The 12,893-nt window shown below is 42.9% G+C and overlaps 1 protein-coding gene across 6 annotated transcripts in view; it reads left to right on the top strand.

Annotated features, from left to right (window-relative positions):
- ATP9B (ATPase phospholipid transporting 9B (putative)) overlaps positions 1-12,893 on the top strand; it is a 313,691-nt gene that overhangs the window by 167,289 nt on the left and 133,509 nt on the right. For all 6 annotated transcript variants that reach the window (XM_075062887.1, XM_075062888.1, XM_075062889.1 and 3 more), the window contains one exon: positions 2,073-2,148. In XM_075062887.1, the coding sequence (XP_074918988.1) occupies positions 2,073-2,148 (76 nt within the window). The remainder of the gene's footprint in view (positions 1-2,072; positions 2,149-12,893) is intronic.

The following is a 12,893-nucleotide window of genomic DNA, read 5'->3' as shown; positions in this document are numbered from 1 at the left end:
GGGGGGGTTCCCTGCCCAGACTCTGAGCTCTTGAGGGGATGATGGGGGGTTCCCTGCCCAGACACTGAGCTCTCGGGGGTGTTGATGGGGGGGTTATATATCTGGCGCCATAGCGGTGCCACTCCAGGGGGCACCCTGCCGGCCCACCGAGTGTTGCTAGGGTAAAAGTCTCCGACGAACGTTCACACGGCGTGCACATCTACAGGAATGGATATGAGCAACACATCTCGAAGAACAACAGTTACACAGGTGAGTAACCGTCTTTTTTGATGGGTCTGTGGACCTTATTACTTGAAGAAAGGAAATTTTCAGGTAACTATGGATAGATTTTCCTATTAGATTTTAAATGTGTACTTTGACTGCGTAAGAGTGTACATATGAATATTAAAAATTGTAAAACTACCGAAGGTTGCTGTCTTGTCATTGGAGTTACAAAGAAAGTGGTAAAAAAAATAAAAAGTTACTAATAAAAGATAACTAACATGATCATAATGAATAGAGCAACTCATTTTTCTTTTTTTAATTAACCTGTGACTATGTACTTGAGTCCTTATTTTGCAAACTGATCCACCTAGGCATACACCTATGCTACTGTGAAGCCCCGTTGACTTCAGTGAGATTCTGTATGAGCATAAATAAAGTCACATTCAGGGTATCAAATATCAGTAGTTAATTGCCTCAGCATGAACTCTCAGTGCAGTGGCAAAAAGGGTTAATGTGATCCTTCAGTGTATAAAGGGAATATCAGGATAAAGAAAGGACATAATCCTGCTTCTGTACACATTCTTGGTAAGACCACTGCTATAATACTGTGTCCAGTTCTGGCGTCCACACTTCAAGAAGGGTATGGAAATACTGAAGAGAGTTCAAAGGAGGGACACAAAAATGATCCAGGGACCAGAAAACAAGCCTTATAATGTGAGTCTAAAGGAGCTCAACTTATTCAGCTTATCGAAGGGAAGGTTGAGAGGTGACTTGATCATGATCTCTAGGTACTTACACATGAAAAATCTATCTGGTAGTGTAGGGCTCTTCAGTCTTGATGACAAAGGCAAAACAAGATCCAATGGCTGGAAGTTGAAATTAGACAAATTCTATTTTGAACTAAGATACAATTTCCTAGCAGTGAGCATAATTAAACACTGAAACCGCTTAACTGGGAGTTGGTGGACTCGTCATCTCTTAGAGTCTTTAGAATGAGAATAGATATCTTTCTAAAATATATGCTTTAATCCAGTTTCTGGAGGAAATTTTGCACACATGCGCATGTGTGTTAGGATGGTATTGGTGTGGATGGTGGTTCTATCTGGCCTTGAAATTTGTGAATCTATTAATTCCCCTGTTCATCCCCCTTTTTTCATAGGCTACAGAGAAAACAGGAATGCCTGCATTGTCCTCAGCATGCTCATTACACTTGCAGCTCTGCATTAGGACAGTATCTATGATAAAATCTCATGCTTCAGGGCTGCAGTCACTTGCCTCTGGGGTTAGGAAGGATATCCCATCCTCACCACCTAGATGCATCCTCTGAAGCATCAGAGATGAGATGAGGCACCTGACAGGGTTCATCAGTGTTCCGAGGTGATAGAGAGAATAATCTTTCTTACATGCCTGGCTAGGATGTCTCTTATGCATAGGGTCAAACTGCTAGATTTGGAATCAACAAGGAATTTCTCCTCAAGTCAGTTTGGCAGGGACCTTCAGGGTTTGTTTGTTTTTTTTGCCTTCTTCTGTAGCATTCTAGGATCATCATGGGGTATCTAGGTGATATGTAATCACCTGTCATATGCAGGAGGACAGACTAGATGACCTAGTGGTCCCTTCTGGCTGTAATGTCTATGAAATATTTCACTTCAATATCTAAGGAAGATGGCCTCTCTTATATACGTATAAAAATCCATATACAATGAATACTGTTATGGAATGGCTGGCCTGAGGGTACAGGAGAGTTATTTGACAGGCTTTTATTCTTGCTTTTATTCGTGTGTGATCTGGCATCATTCTCAAATCTCTAGTTATAAACTTGGGTAGTAGAGTATTGTTGATTTACATGTTGTTCATATTTTTAACAGGAAGACAGTGGTCCAACTGTTCACGAAAGCCTCAGCATAGAAAATACACTATGGGCAAGCACTGTTGTTGCTTCAGGTGAGCAATGATGCATGCTGCAGTGTCAAAGTTTATGATGTACTTAAAAGCTCTTCAGCGGCAATATATCCTATTTTACAAAGTTAACTTAATGGTTTTCAAAAGTGTTCATGATGTGACTATTGTTCCCGAGTCTCACTTTCTAACTTTATATCCAAATATGTCTTCCTGCTTATTGTCTTTCTTTTTTATCCTTATCAATATCCCGTACTGTCGGTTTGTTGTTTGACTTGTTCTGTCCTTTGCACAGTACCTTAAATGCTCACCTGTTACTTTCTTTAATTGAAACTTCCTATGTAATTCTTCCCCTTTAGCTTAATGTACACTCTTACTGAAGTGTGTGTGATGACATTTTGTGTATATGATAACTTATTGTAAATTTCTGAGACTACACCCTGAGGGAAAATTCAGTTAAAGTGCAGTACTAACGGTAGCACACAGTGAGCGCTGAATAAAAACAGATGTTTCCAATCTTCACTAAATTTCAGGTTCCTTACTTGCATATATTGTAAAGGATGCTCCATAAGATGAAATGGTGTATTAATTAATAATCGGAGAAATGTAGAACATTCTCTGCATAAGAGTTTTCATTTAGTCATATAATACCTAAACTCTGTACTGTACTGATACTAATATTTTAAAAAAAACCCTGCAAACATGAAATCTAGTCAGTTTTCTTTTAAAAAATTTAAAGTAATTTTGGATAATTCATGAGTCCCCATACCATTTTTTTGTGGTTGTACAATCAAATTTTTTTAAAGAAAGGTTTTTCCTCTCCCCCTTTGTTGTGCTTACACTGACCAAACAATGATGGAAACTATTTCCCCATACATGCACTCGCACACATGTGAGCACGCACACACCCAAAAGTTTAGTGTGTGTTACCTTCAGGAATGATGAAATTTAAAAAAACTGAGAAAACTAAGCCTTTTAAAAATTTGGAGATTCACAGTGAAAGTAGATAGAAGATCGTCTGTCATTGTTTGAATGCCAACATTCCATCTTTCTTTTTATTGTTGAGTATCTAAAATGAATCACAGAAAACTGGTTTTGTAATTATAGGTGTGGCTGGTAGCATGCCCTGTTACTAAGGTTGCCTGACACTTCCAGTTATAAGACCCTGTTTCTGTTGCTCATGACAGTACCAAACTTGAATTGTTTGGGCTGAAATGTTCCATACTTGGGAAAATTTCAGCCAAAACAGTTTCACTATTTCCAAGAACAAGGCTAGAGAAAAATACATTGTTTTGCCCATTTAAAAATAAAAAAAAATCTGGTGACCTTTTCACTGACCTGCTGTATCATCCCAATGGTTTTCAGCGGGGAAAAAATTGGGGGAGGGGCTTTGTGTCAGGATTGTGCCTTTTGTCAACTCCATACAATTATAGCCATTTGGGCTTTATTTCTGCTTGTTTATACATGTGCATTTTTTATACATGTGCATTTTTTAATAAACTATTCTAAAATGTTACATATGAAAATATTTTGATGGGCACTGGCAATCTGGATCACCTTATCTACTGTGCATCGAATCCCTTATACACTTACATTAGACTTCTGTTACTGATCCTCCGCACTATTGATTTGTGGTCTTTCTCCTCTAAAAATTGTCAGGACAGCAGCAACCAGAGCTGAAGGTTTCTGAGGTATTCCCCACATAATTCCCTAAACACTCTTTCCTAGCCTGACCTTGACTCTCCAAATGACCCTGACCAGTATCAGCAGTATGTATCTGCAAGATATATACCATATATATATATGAGTGAGTGTGTGTGTGTGTGTGTGTGTGTGTATCTATATCTATCTATCTATCTATATATATATATAAATGTTGATGTAAACCATTGCTAATGGCATCCTATGTATATTTAAATAGATATGTGCCTTTTATGTGTGCTCACGTATATCAAGTGTGTGGTAACATTAATGTATTGAGTGGAGATTTTAGAAGGAATTTTTTTGCTGTTAGTGTTGTTTAACTTTTGCTTTTACTGGATATTTTGGCTCTATATCCCAAATCATGCCCAGTTTAACTGCATTTTCAGTTTGCTTGCTTAGGTGTAGAGATCCTCTATTCCATTGGTTAGGGCTAAAGGAAATCATGGTGATTTCATGAAAATGGGAATGAATGCAAAGTCTTAAGAATAAGCACAGAAGGAGATTGTGAATGTGACCAGGGACTTCACAGTTAAAAGTTTTGAAAACTAGGTGGGCCATTTTATATTTAATCACTCACTTTTAAAATCATTTATCTTTTACTGTGTTTTATTATTGTATTTACTGAGATATCTTGTCAGTTTCCTTTTTAAAAGAGAACAATTTAAAAATGAAAAACTTGTAATAAAAAGCCCATTGTATGATCTATTAAGTAAACAGAGCAGGCTAGGTATAATATGACCAGGATAGCTGAAACTGTGAACCAATATAATGCTATATTCTGAAAGAACTGTAATCATTGAGAGAGACCTGCTGAGAGACTTATTAAAAGGGAATTACACTAATGGAGCTTTGTGGTCACAAAGACATGTATCACTTGTGCAAAGTTATCACATATAAAAAATAAAGGTGTAGCCTATGTAATTGCACAACTGGAAAAGAACTTTCATACCAGGTCTGACTAGCCTATTTGTCTGCGTGTCTGTCTATGTACTTAACCCCCAATGCTACAATGTCTGAGTGCCTTCAGAGTGTTAAAAAGAAAGTAACGAATCAGTTAGTCTTTTCTTCTTTTTTTGTCTGTTGGTGTACATTGAATAGTTGTTAGAAAAAGTGTGTGGTATATCTGTGAGCTATTGAGGAGAGAAACAAAGCTGAAGAGATGAGTTGCTCGTTAAGTTCTGAATGCCATGAGTTTAGCGGTCATTATCTGTACAGGCAATATGTTCCATAGTCTAATGCCAGCTCCTGTGGAAGGTTTGTCTCCTTCACTCACAGGGCTGTCTCTGTTGATTGACAGTTGTTTAATTCCAGTGGAATGCAACTATTATTGGAGGCTCAGGATAGAAGGTGATTTCTCAGATAGCTTGGACAATTCCATGGAGGGCTTTGAATATCTTTTCAGAGACCCTAGACTGAACTCTTCTCACTGGGAAGCCAGTGCAGAGTACACCACCAGTGTTATGTGCTTTTCTCAATCTGTATTACTTAGCAAGTGGCTGCTGTACTTGTCCCAGCTATGGATAATCCATAGTTCTGAGCAGGCGTATTTTTGAGGAGGGTTGAAAATACTGGGGATGGCATTTCTTTTGTGAAATTTTAGTGAATAGATATTCTGATCTGAGTAATAGTGTTTGCCATCTTGTATGTTTGAGAGCATGGGGGAAATGTCCTCTTATTTTTGTTCTGTATTTATATTTATAGTGTGCTTTTAATTTGACAGAGGGGATATAGAGCCCAGGATAGGCATTCTTTTGTGTGTGTAATTAAATGTAAATAAACAGTAAATCATATATGGATCACACACAGATTGTCCAGGGAACTCTTTATGATTAGAACAAATGACAAGATTCTTAACCCTACTTGCTACCTCAGTGTGTGTCCCCTAAAGACCGTATAGGCAATATCTTACCAAAAGAAGGCTGAGATCCTAAACTTTAGAAAAGCTCATTTGAAAAAATTGAGGATGCTAATCAAAATCCCTAAAGTAAAAGAATCAGGATATTAAAATACTTAAACATATCACAATGGAGTTGCAGATGTTATGAATATCTGTAAACAAAATGGACCAGGAGAAAACACTCTTTAAATGACAGTGTTCAAGAGATTTTTAAAACATAATAGATATCTTTCAGAAAATGGAAAACCACCCCTAATGAGCCTAATTAAAAAGAGCATAAACTATAGTGTAAGATAATAATTAGGGTAGCAAAGAGAGAATTTGAAGAGCAAATAAATTGCCAAGAACAGATATGAGGAAATTCTTTCAGTATGTCAGAAGCAATAATCCTACAAGATAATCAGATCAGGAAGTAAAGGGAACGATTAAGGAGGATAAGGACATTGCAAAGACGTTTGATGATTTCTTGGCATCATTTTTCACCAAAGAAAATACTGGAAGCTACCTACCTCAGGTCTAATAATGCTTAAGTACAATCATACTGAGGAAATGCTGGAACAAATGAATACACTAAGGGCTTGTCTACACTACCAGCTGGATCGACAGGCAGCAATCAATCCAGCAGGGGTTGATTTAATCACGTCCAGTATAGAAGTGATAAATCAACTGCTGAGCGCTCTCCGGTCGACTCTGGTACTCCACCAGAAGGAGGAGTGTAAGTGGAGTCAACGGGAGAGTGTCAGCTGTCGACTTACTGCAGTGAAGACACCACAGTAAATAGATCTAAGTACGTCGACTTCAGCTATGCTGTTCACACAGCTGAAGTTGCATATCTGCATGGGGTCGAACTAAGTAGTGTAGGCAAGTCCTGAGGTGCAACAAGTCACCAGGACTGTGTAGTATTCATCAAAGAATTCTGAAGAAACTTGAGAACTAAGTCATCTTAAGCTGAAGTGTTAACAAAAACATGTAATAGCTCATTAAAATAGTTTGTGTACCACTGGACTTGAGGATGATAAATGTCACACCACCTCTCCAAATGGTCTCATGAAGTTGATGAAGGGGGAGAGCAGTGTAGACTCCTGTGAGACCTTCAGATGGACTTCAGGTCCCATTAGAAAGGAATGTTTGGAGTTAAATTTCAGTGCTGCACTGTTATGTCCAGGTGTGTCATGCAGGTGAGCCAGTATACCAGTATGGGAAAGCTGAAGAGAGGTCAACTGGTGTGAGCATCGATATGTGACTTCTAACTGTTCTCTTTCAGTGCTACCAACACTGTCTTTATGCTATGCTCTGCTGTGGAACCCAACTGTGAAGTATCCAGGATACTGGCAGATATTACATGAAGCTAGAATTTTAGTTTTGCTTTCTGAATCTCACCTAGAAATGGATGATTGGAGAGAGAAGTGATAGATGAAATGTATTGCATCAACTGTTGGCTTTTTCATGATTGATCATAATATACTATTTTCCAGGGTGATCTCTTCCCTAAAAGAGGCATTCAGAATATATATTAGCCTGGACACAATTGTTCTGTATCAACCTTTACCAGCCAGAAGGGGCAAGAGGGGACTCAAATATTTTAAAGAGCTTCAGAAGGTATCATGAGGTCAAACTGTGCCATAAGGGGCAAGAGGTTGTGGGCTGTGCACTTTTAGAGATTTCTTCTGGGGCAAATCTCTCTTATATTTGGTTGATATTTGCTGTGAAGTAAAATGAGTTGCTTGCCAGTGGTTGGTTCCTGTGTTATGCCTATAAGAAGCACACAGGTTCTTTTCAGGGAAAAAGGCAATATGCTACATTTATTGAGAATACAGCAGTTAGCATATGCTTTTTAGTCTCTCTCTCTCTCCTGCCAGTTGATGTTTATAGTTACCAGTTCAGAGTCTGGATCAATCTAGTGGCCAGCCAGATTGGTCCCATTTGCCAGGGCCTCAAAAGAAGAAAAAGCCGTACGACCATTCTCCTCTGGCTAAGCCTTGAGAAGTACGACTCCAGGCAGGCTACTCTTCAGCGTCTCCTTCACGTTCCAACAGAGAGCCTTCCCGCTCTCCGAGCTCTTGATGTTCAAGGCACCGAGGATAGGCTCCTCCGTAGTCTTCAGTTTCTGAGACCTCAGAGTCAAAGCCCGACTCCTACCACACAAGTAGGAGCAGAAGCCGTAGAGCAAGGTTGGGCAGAGACAGAAGGGAGCAGCAGGCGTGGCCTCCACAGTGGCAGAACCTACCTCAGTGGCCCTTCTGGATTCCCTGGGCTTATCACTAGGGCCAGGGAGGAACCCAGGGCCCACACTCAGTGAGGTATTCAGTTGCCTCTGTCACTTTCATCCTTCCTTCTGCAGTGCACCCGGCACCTACGGTTCTGACGCCTTTCCCTCCAGCACCGCCATCAACACTGTCATGACTCTGGCATCGTGCTCAGCTCCAACTTTGGCACTGGCCTTTACGACGTCAACACACTTGTATCCCATGCTTGCATCGTTGTCGATGTCGACCTCAATGCAGGCAGCTATGGCCCTGGGGCCAGTGTCGGCACCAGGACCCCCGACACTGGCAGCTCCTGTGAGTGTGCCATTGCAGCTCCCTCCTGTGAGATTGATGCCAATGCCGATGTTGGCTATGACGCCTGCGGCCCTGGCACTGTCATCAGCACCACTTCCTCCAATGCTGCCCCAGAAGTCACATGACCCGTCTGGGGCAGACGGTGGGGAGCTTCCACCACCGGCACACACTTCCTCCTCCTTGTCGCTGGACGAGGCGTTGGCAGGGTTATCCATAGCTCCTGCATTAGAGAACAACAGAGTTCTACAACAGTTGCTCTGCAGGGCTGCCCAAGGCTTGGGCATCAAAGCCGAGGAGGTCGTTGAGGACGCGGATCCTATGGTGGACATCCTAGTACCCTTGGGGCCCTCACGGGTAGCGTTGGCCCTCATAAAGATACTGGTGGACACCACCAAAACTCTATGGCAGACGCCGGCTTCTCTGCCACCTACTGCTAAACACAATGAGCGCTGATATTTCGTCCCCTCTGGAGGCTTTGAGCATCTCTACTCTCATCCACCTCCAGACTTGTTGGTTGTTGATGCGGCTAACCAGCGGGAGAGACCAGGTTTCTAAGGTCCTTCCCCAAAGAATAGAGATGCTAAACTCCTTGACCTCATTGGTAGAAAAATCTACTTCACTGGTGGGTTACAACTCCATATTGCGACAGCAGGCCATTGTGAGCAGGTACTCCTATAATACCTGTGCTTCCATGGCTACGTTTACAGAGCTCATCCCTTCGGATTCTCGGTCTGAGTTCACTGTCTTGATGGAAGAAGGGAAATTAGTCTTCCGCGCTTCACTGCATGCAGCCTTAGACACTGCCACAAGAGTCATGGCGACAGGGGTGACTATACGACCGAGGGCCTGGTTGCAAGTCTCAGGGTTACCCTACGAAGTCCAACAAATGATTCAGGATGTTCTGTTTGAGGGTGAGACTCTGTTTTCAGAGAAGGCTCACAAACGGCTCCACAGCCTAAAAGACTCCTGGGCTACCCTCAGATGCTTGGGCTTGCATATCCCTGTCACTCAGCAGAGACACTTCGTCCCAAAACCTCCTCAAAGGCTCCAGCAGCAGAACCTCCAGGACAATTCTAGGAGGAGGAACTGGAGCGGTAGGAGAACATAACATCCCTCTGCTAATCAAGGCCGGCCCAACCCGCCCTCTGGCCCTAAACTGGCATTTTGAAGGTGCAGTTGAGGACAGTGCACCAACCCAGAGACTGGATTCACCTCACCTTCTGTTTTCCTCCCGAATATCCCCTTTCTACTGTGCATGGTCCCATAAAACTTTGGACCACTGGATGCTTCACATGGTAGAGAGAGTATACTCAATCCAATTCTGTGCCCTCCTGCCCTTCCACCGCTCTTCCCCATCCCTCTTTAGGGACCCTTCTCACGAGCAAATTCTCATTCAGGAGGTACAATTGCTCCTAACCCTGGGGGCTGTGGAGGAGGTTCCGCTGGAGTAGGGTTTCTACTCCTGCTGTTTCCTAACATGGAAGACCAAAGGCGGCCTAAGGCCTATCCTGGACCTGCATGACCTCAACAAGTTTGTGAGGAAACTCAGGTTTCTCATGGTCTCCTTGACTTCCATTATCCTGTCACTGTATCCATCTGACTGGTATGCTGCCCTCAACTTGAAGGACGCGTGTTTTCACATAGCAATAGTGCAAAACCACAGAAAGTACCTCAGGTTTGTGGTCAACAGTTCTCATTACCAATTTATTGTTCTCCCTTTTGGCCTGTCAGCAGCACCCTGAGTCTTCACCAAGTGCATGGCAGTCATCGCCACCTTTCTGTGGAAGCATCGGGTACAGGTGTTCCCATACCTCAACGACTGGCTGATTCAGGACTCAGGTGGAAGCTCAGGTGGCATTCATTAGAGCCACCATCAAGAATCTGGGCCTCCTACTGAAAGAGGTGAAATCGACTCTATTCCCAGTCCAGAGGATAGAGTTCATAGGGGTGGTTCTGGACTCAACCCAAGCCAGACCATTCCTACCGCAGGCGAGATTCCAGGCCCTCAACGCCATGATCCAGGGACTCAGGCAGTTCCCCACCACCACTACGAGAAATTGTCTCAAACTGCTCGGCCATATGGTGGCCTGTATGTATGTATGTGGTTTGACATGCCAGACTCAGGCTTCGACCGCTGCGGTCTTGGCTTGCATCAGTGGACAGACCTCCCAGGGACAGCTTCAATAGGATCATGACCCTACCTCGCCCCATCCTCGATTCACTCCTTTGTTGGATGGATGCTCAGCAGCTGTGCTCAGGAGTCCCCTTTGCCACCCGACAGCCACCCCTGACGCTAATAATGGGCACATCAGCCTACGCTTCATGTGAGTAACGGGGAGCAGAGACTCCACATTCTCGACATCCGCAGAGCACTGGACTTTTACATAGAAAGGACCAAACCACTTAGAAAGTCGGTACAGCTCTTTGTCTCAGTAGCGGACAGGATGAAGGGCCAGCCTGTTTTGACTCAGAGCGTTTCATCGTGGATTGTGGCCTGCATTACCGAGCGCTGCAAACTAGCGGGAATCCCAGTGCACCCGATAACGGCGCACTCTACAAGAAGCACAAGCTTTATTCAACAGCTTTCCTGGCTCAGGTCCCCACCCAGGAAATCTGCAGAGCGGCGAACTGGTTATCGATACACATTTTCACCACACACTGTGCAATTACTAAGCAGGCCAGAGATGATGCGGCCTTTGATAGGACAGTACTCCAGTCAGTGGACAGCTCCGATCCCATCTCCTAATTTTGCTTGGAAGTCATCTGATTGGAATCGACATGAAGAAGCACTCGAAGAAGAAAAAATGGTTACTCACCTTCTCGTAACTTTTGTTCTTTTCCATTCCAATACCTACCCTCCTATCCCTCTGTCGGCAAGAAGGAACTGAAGGGGTGGCGGGTCTGCAGGCCTATATATTAGGCACCATTGGGGCGTGACTCCAGGGGGAGCGCAGGCCGACCCAGTGGATGCTGCTAAGGGAAAAATCTTCTAGCCAACGTGCACGTGCGTGCGCACACACCTGATTGAATAACACATCTCAAAGAACTGTTATGAGAAGGTGAGTAACCATTTTATACATGCAAGACTGGATGGCCAGATGAGTCAGGGCTTAGAGGTGGCATTCCCTCCCCAAGCCCCACCAGTTGCCACCTACCCCTCCACCCCCGGTCTCCACAATTTGAGAACCTCTGGTCTATTTGGACCACTGTATGGGAAGGAATTTTTCCACTGGGGACATTGGTGAGCATCTGGGGGTTTTTTAACTTCTTCTACAGCGGCTTGCAGAGCTGGATGGTTAATTTTGGAATAGAGAAATACAAGCTAGAATTTTTAAAAAACTGAAGAAAAAATACATTGTTGCAGCTCGCAGGCAGTGTCCAGTGCAAGAGGTGAAGTGATAGTGGAGGCAAGCTCCTGAAGTAAACCCAAGCATGGTACTTAGAAGGCCACTGGCATCAACCTCAGTTGGTTTCTGCTGAGAGCATAGTTTAAACATAATGGGGTTGTATAAGTGTAATTCAGGGCATAACTGGACCTGCCGACCCTTTGTAACTGAGAATGATACATAAAAAGAAAATAATCTAGCACAAAATTTTGGTTTGCAGTGCTGCCACTGAGAAAATAATTTTAACAGTATTGTAAATTGAGCACATTTGGTATGGAAATCATTGATCCTTGCAATGCCATGTTGAGAGTCATATTTCAGAACAGACTGTTGTAGAAAATTGACCACACGGTTGATTTTAGATCAGACAGCCTGAGGCTCCTTTATTTCATACAAGCATATATGCAGGGAGAGACAGCATGACCCCATGCAAGAGGCAGGCTGCTCTGCTTTTTACAAATCTTACCAAGCTTATACAGGTTAAAACCGCAAAACGTAGCATGCTGGTTACACATATTAATTGCCTTATTGGGATATAATATCAAAAACAAGCAGGCTGACCCATTACCTTTCCATCTATGGTTTGTCCTGTTATTTGTCTGAACTTGGCATGCCTTGGGACCCGCTGTTTTATCACCTAGTTCCCTTTTCCAGCTTCAGTTCCCCTATATTTTGGGCCCTGACCGCATTTTCCTGCCCTCGCATGCCCTTTGTACAGATAAACAAGCTTAGCTGCTGCTCCATAGCTTTGCTCATTAGGCCTCAGGCCTAAGGGGGTGGGGTTTCCCTGACAAGACCCACCCTTTCAAGACTAGCTAGACCTTTGATATAGATATAGATAGTAATTTGGTGGGAGCACATATCCAGGAATGGGATTCTATTATGATTAACTTCTAAAACCAAGAATTATAGGAGAATATTTTGTTTTTGAGCCTTGGGATTCTACGTTATGAGAGGTGTCCATGCAGTATATAACTGTAACATAAATGTAACTTTGTTTGGAGAAAGTATTGTATGTAAAAATGTATTGTCTTCTACATATATAAAATTTTCACTTTCTGCATGATTTATTTATAAAAAAAAAAAAAAAAAATTATCCTCTCATCCCTATGGGTGGTCTGTGTCTTCCTCAACCTCGGGTCCTCCACCAGAGGCCTGGGAGTTTGAGGGTTCTGCGCAGTATCTTAGCTGTTCCTAGCACTGCACTCTTCTGGACAGACAGCTCTGATGTTGTTCCTGGGA

This window comes from Chelonoidis abingdonii, chromosome 2 (assembly GCF_003597395.2).
Source record: "Chelonoidis abingdonii isolate Lonesome George chromosome 2, CheloAbing_2.0, whole genome shotgun sequence".
NCBI lineage: Eukaryota > Metazoa > Chordata > Testudines > Testudinidae > Chelonoidis > Chelonoidis abingdonii.
The sequence above is the reverse complement of the archived record's forward strand: the minus strand, read 5'-3'. Positions and strand labels throughout refer to the sequence as shown.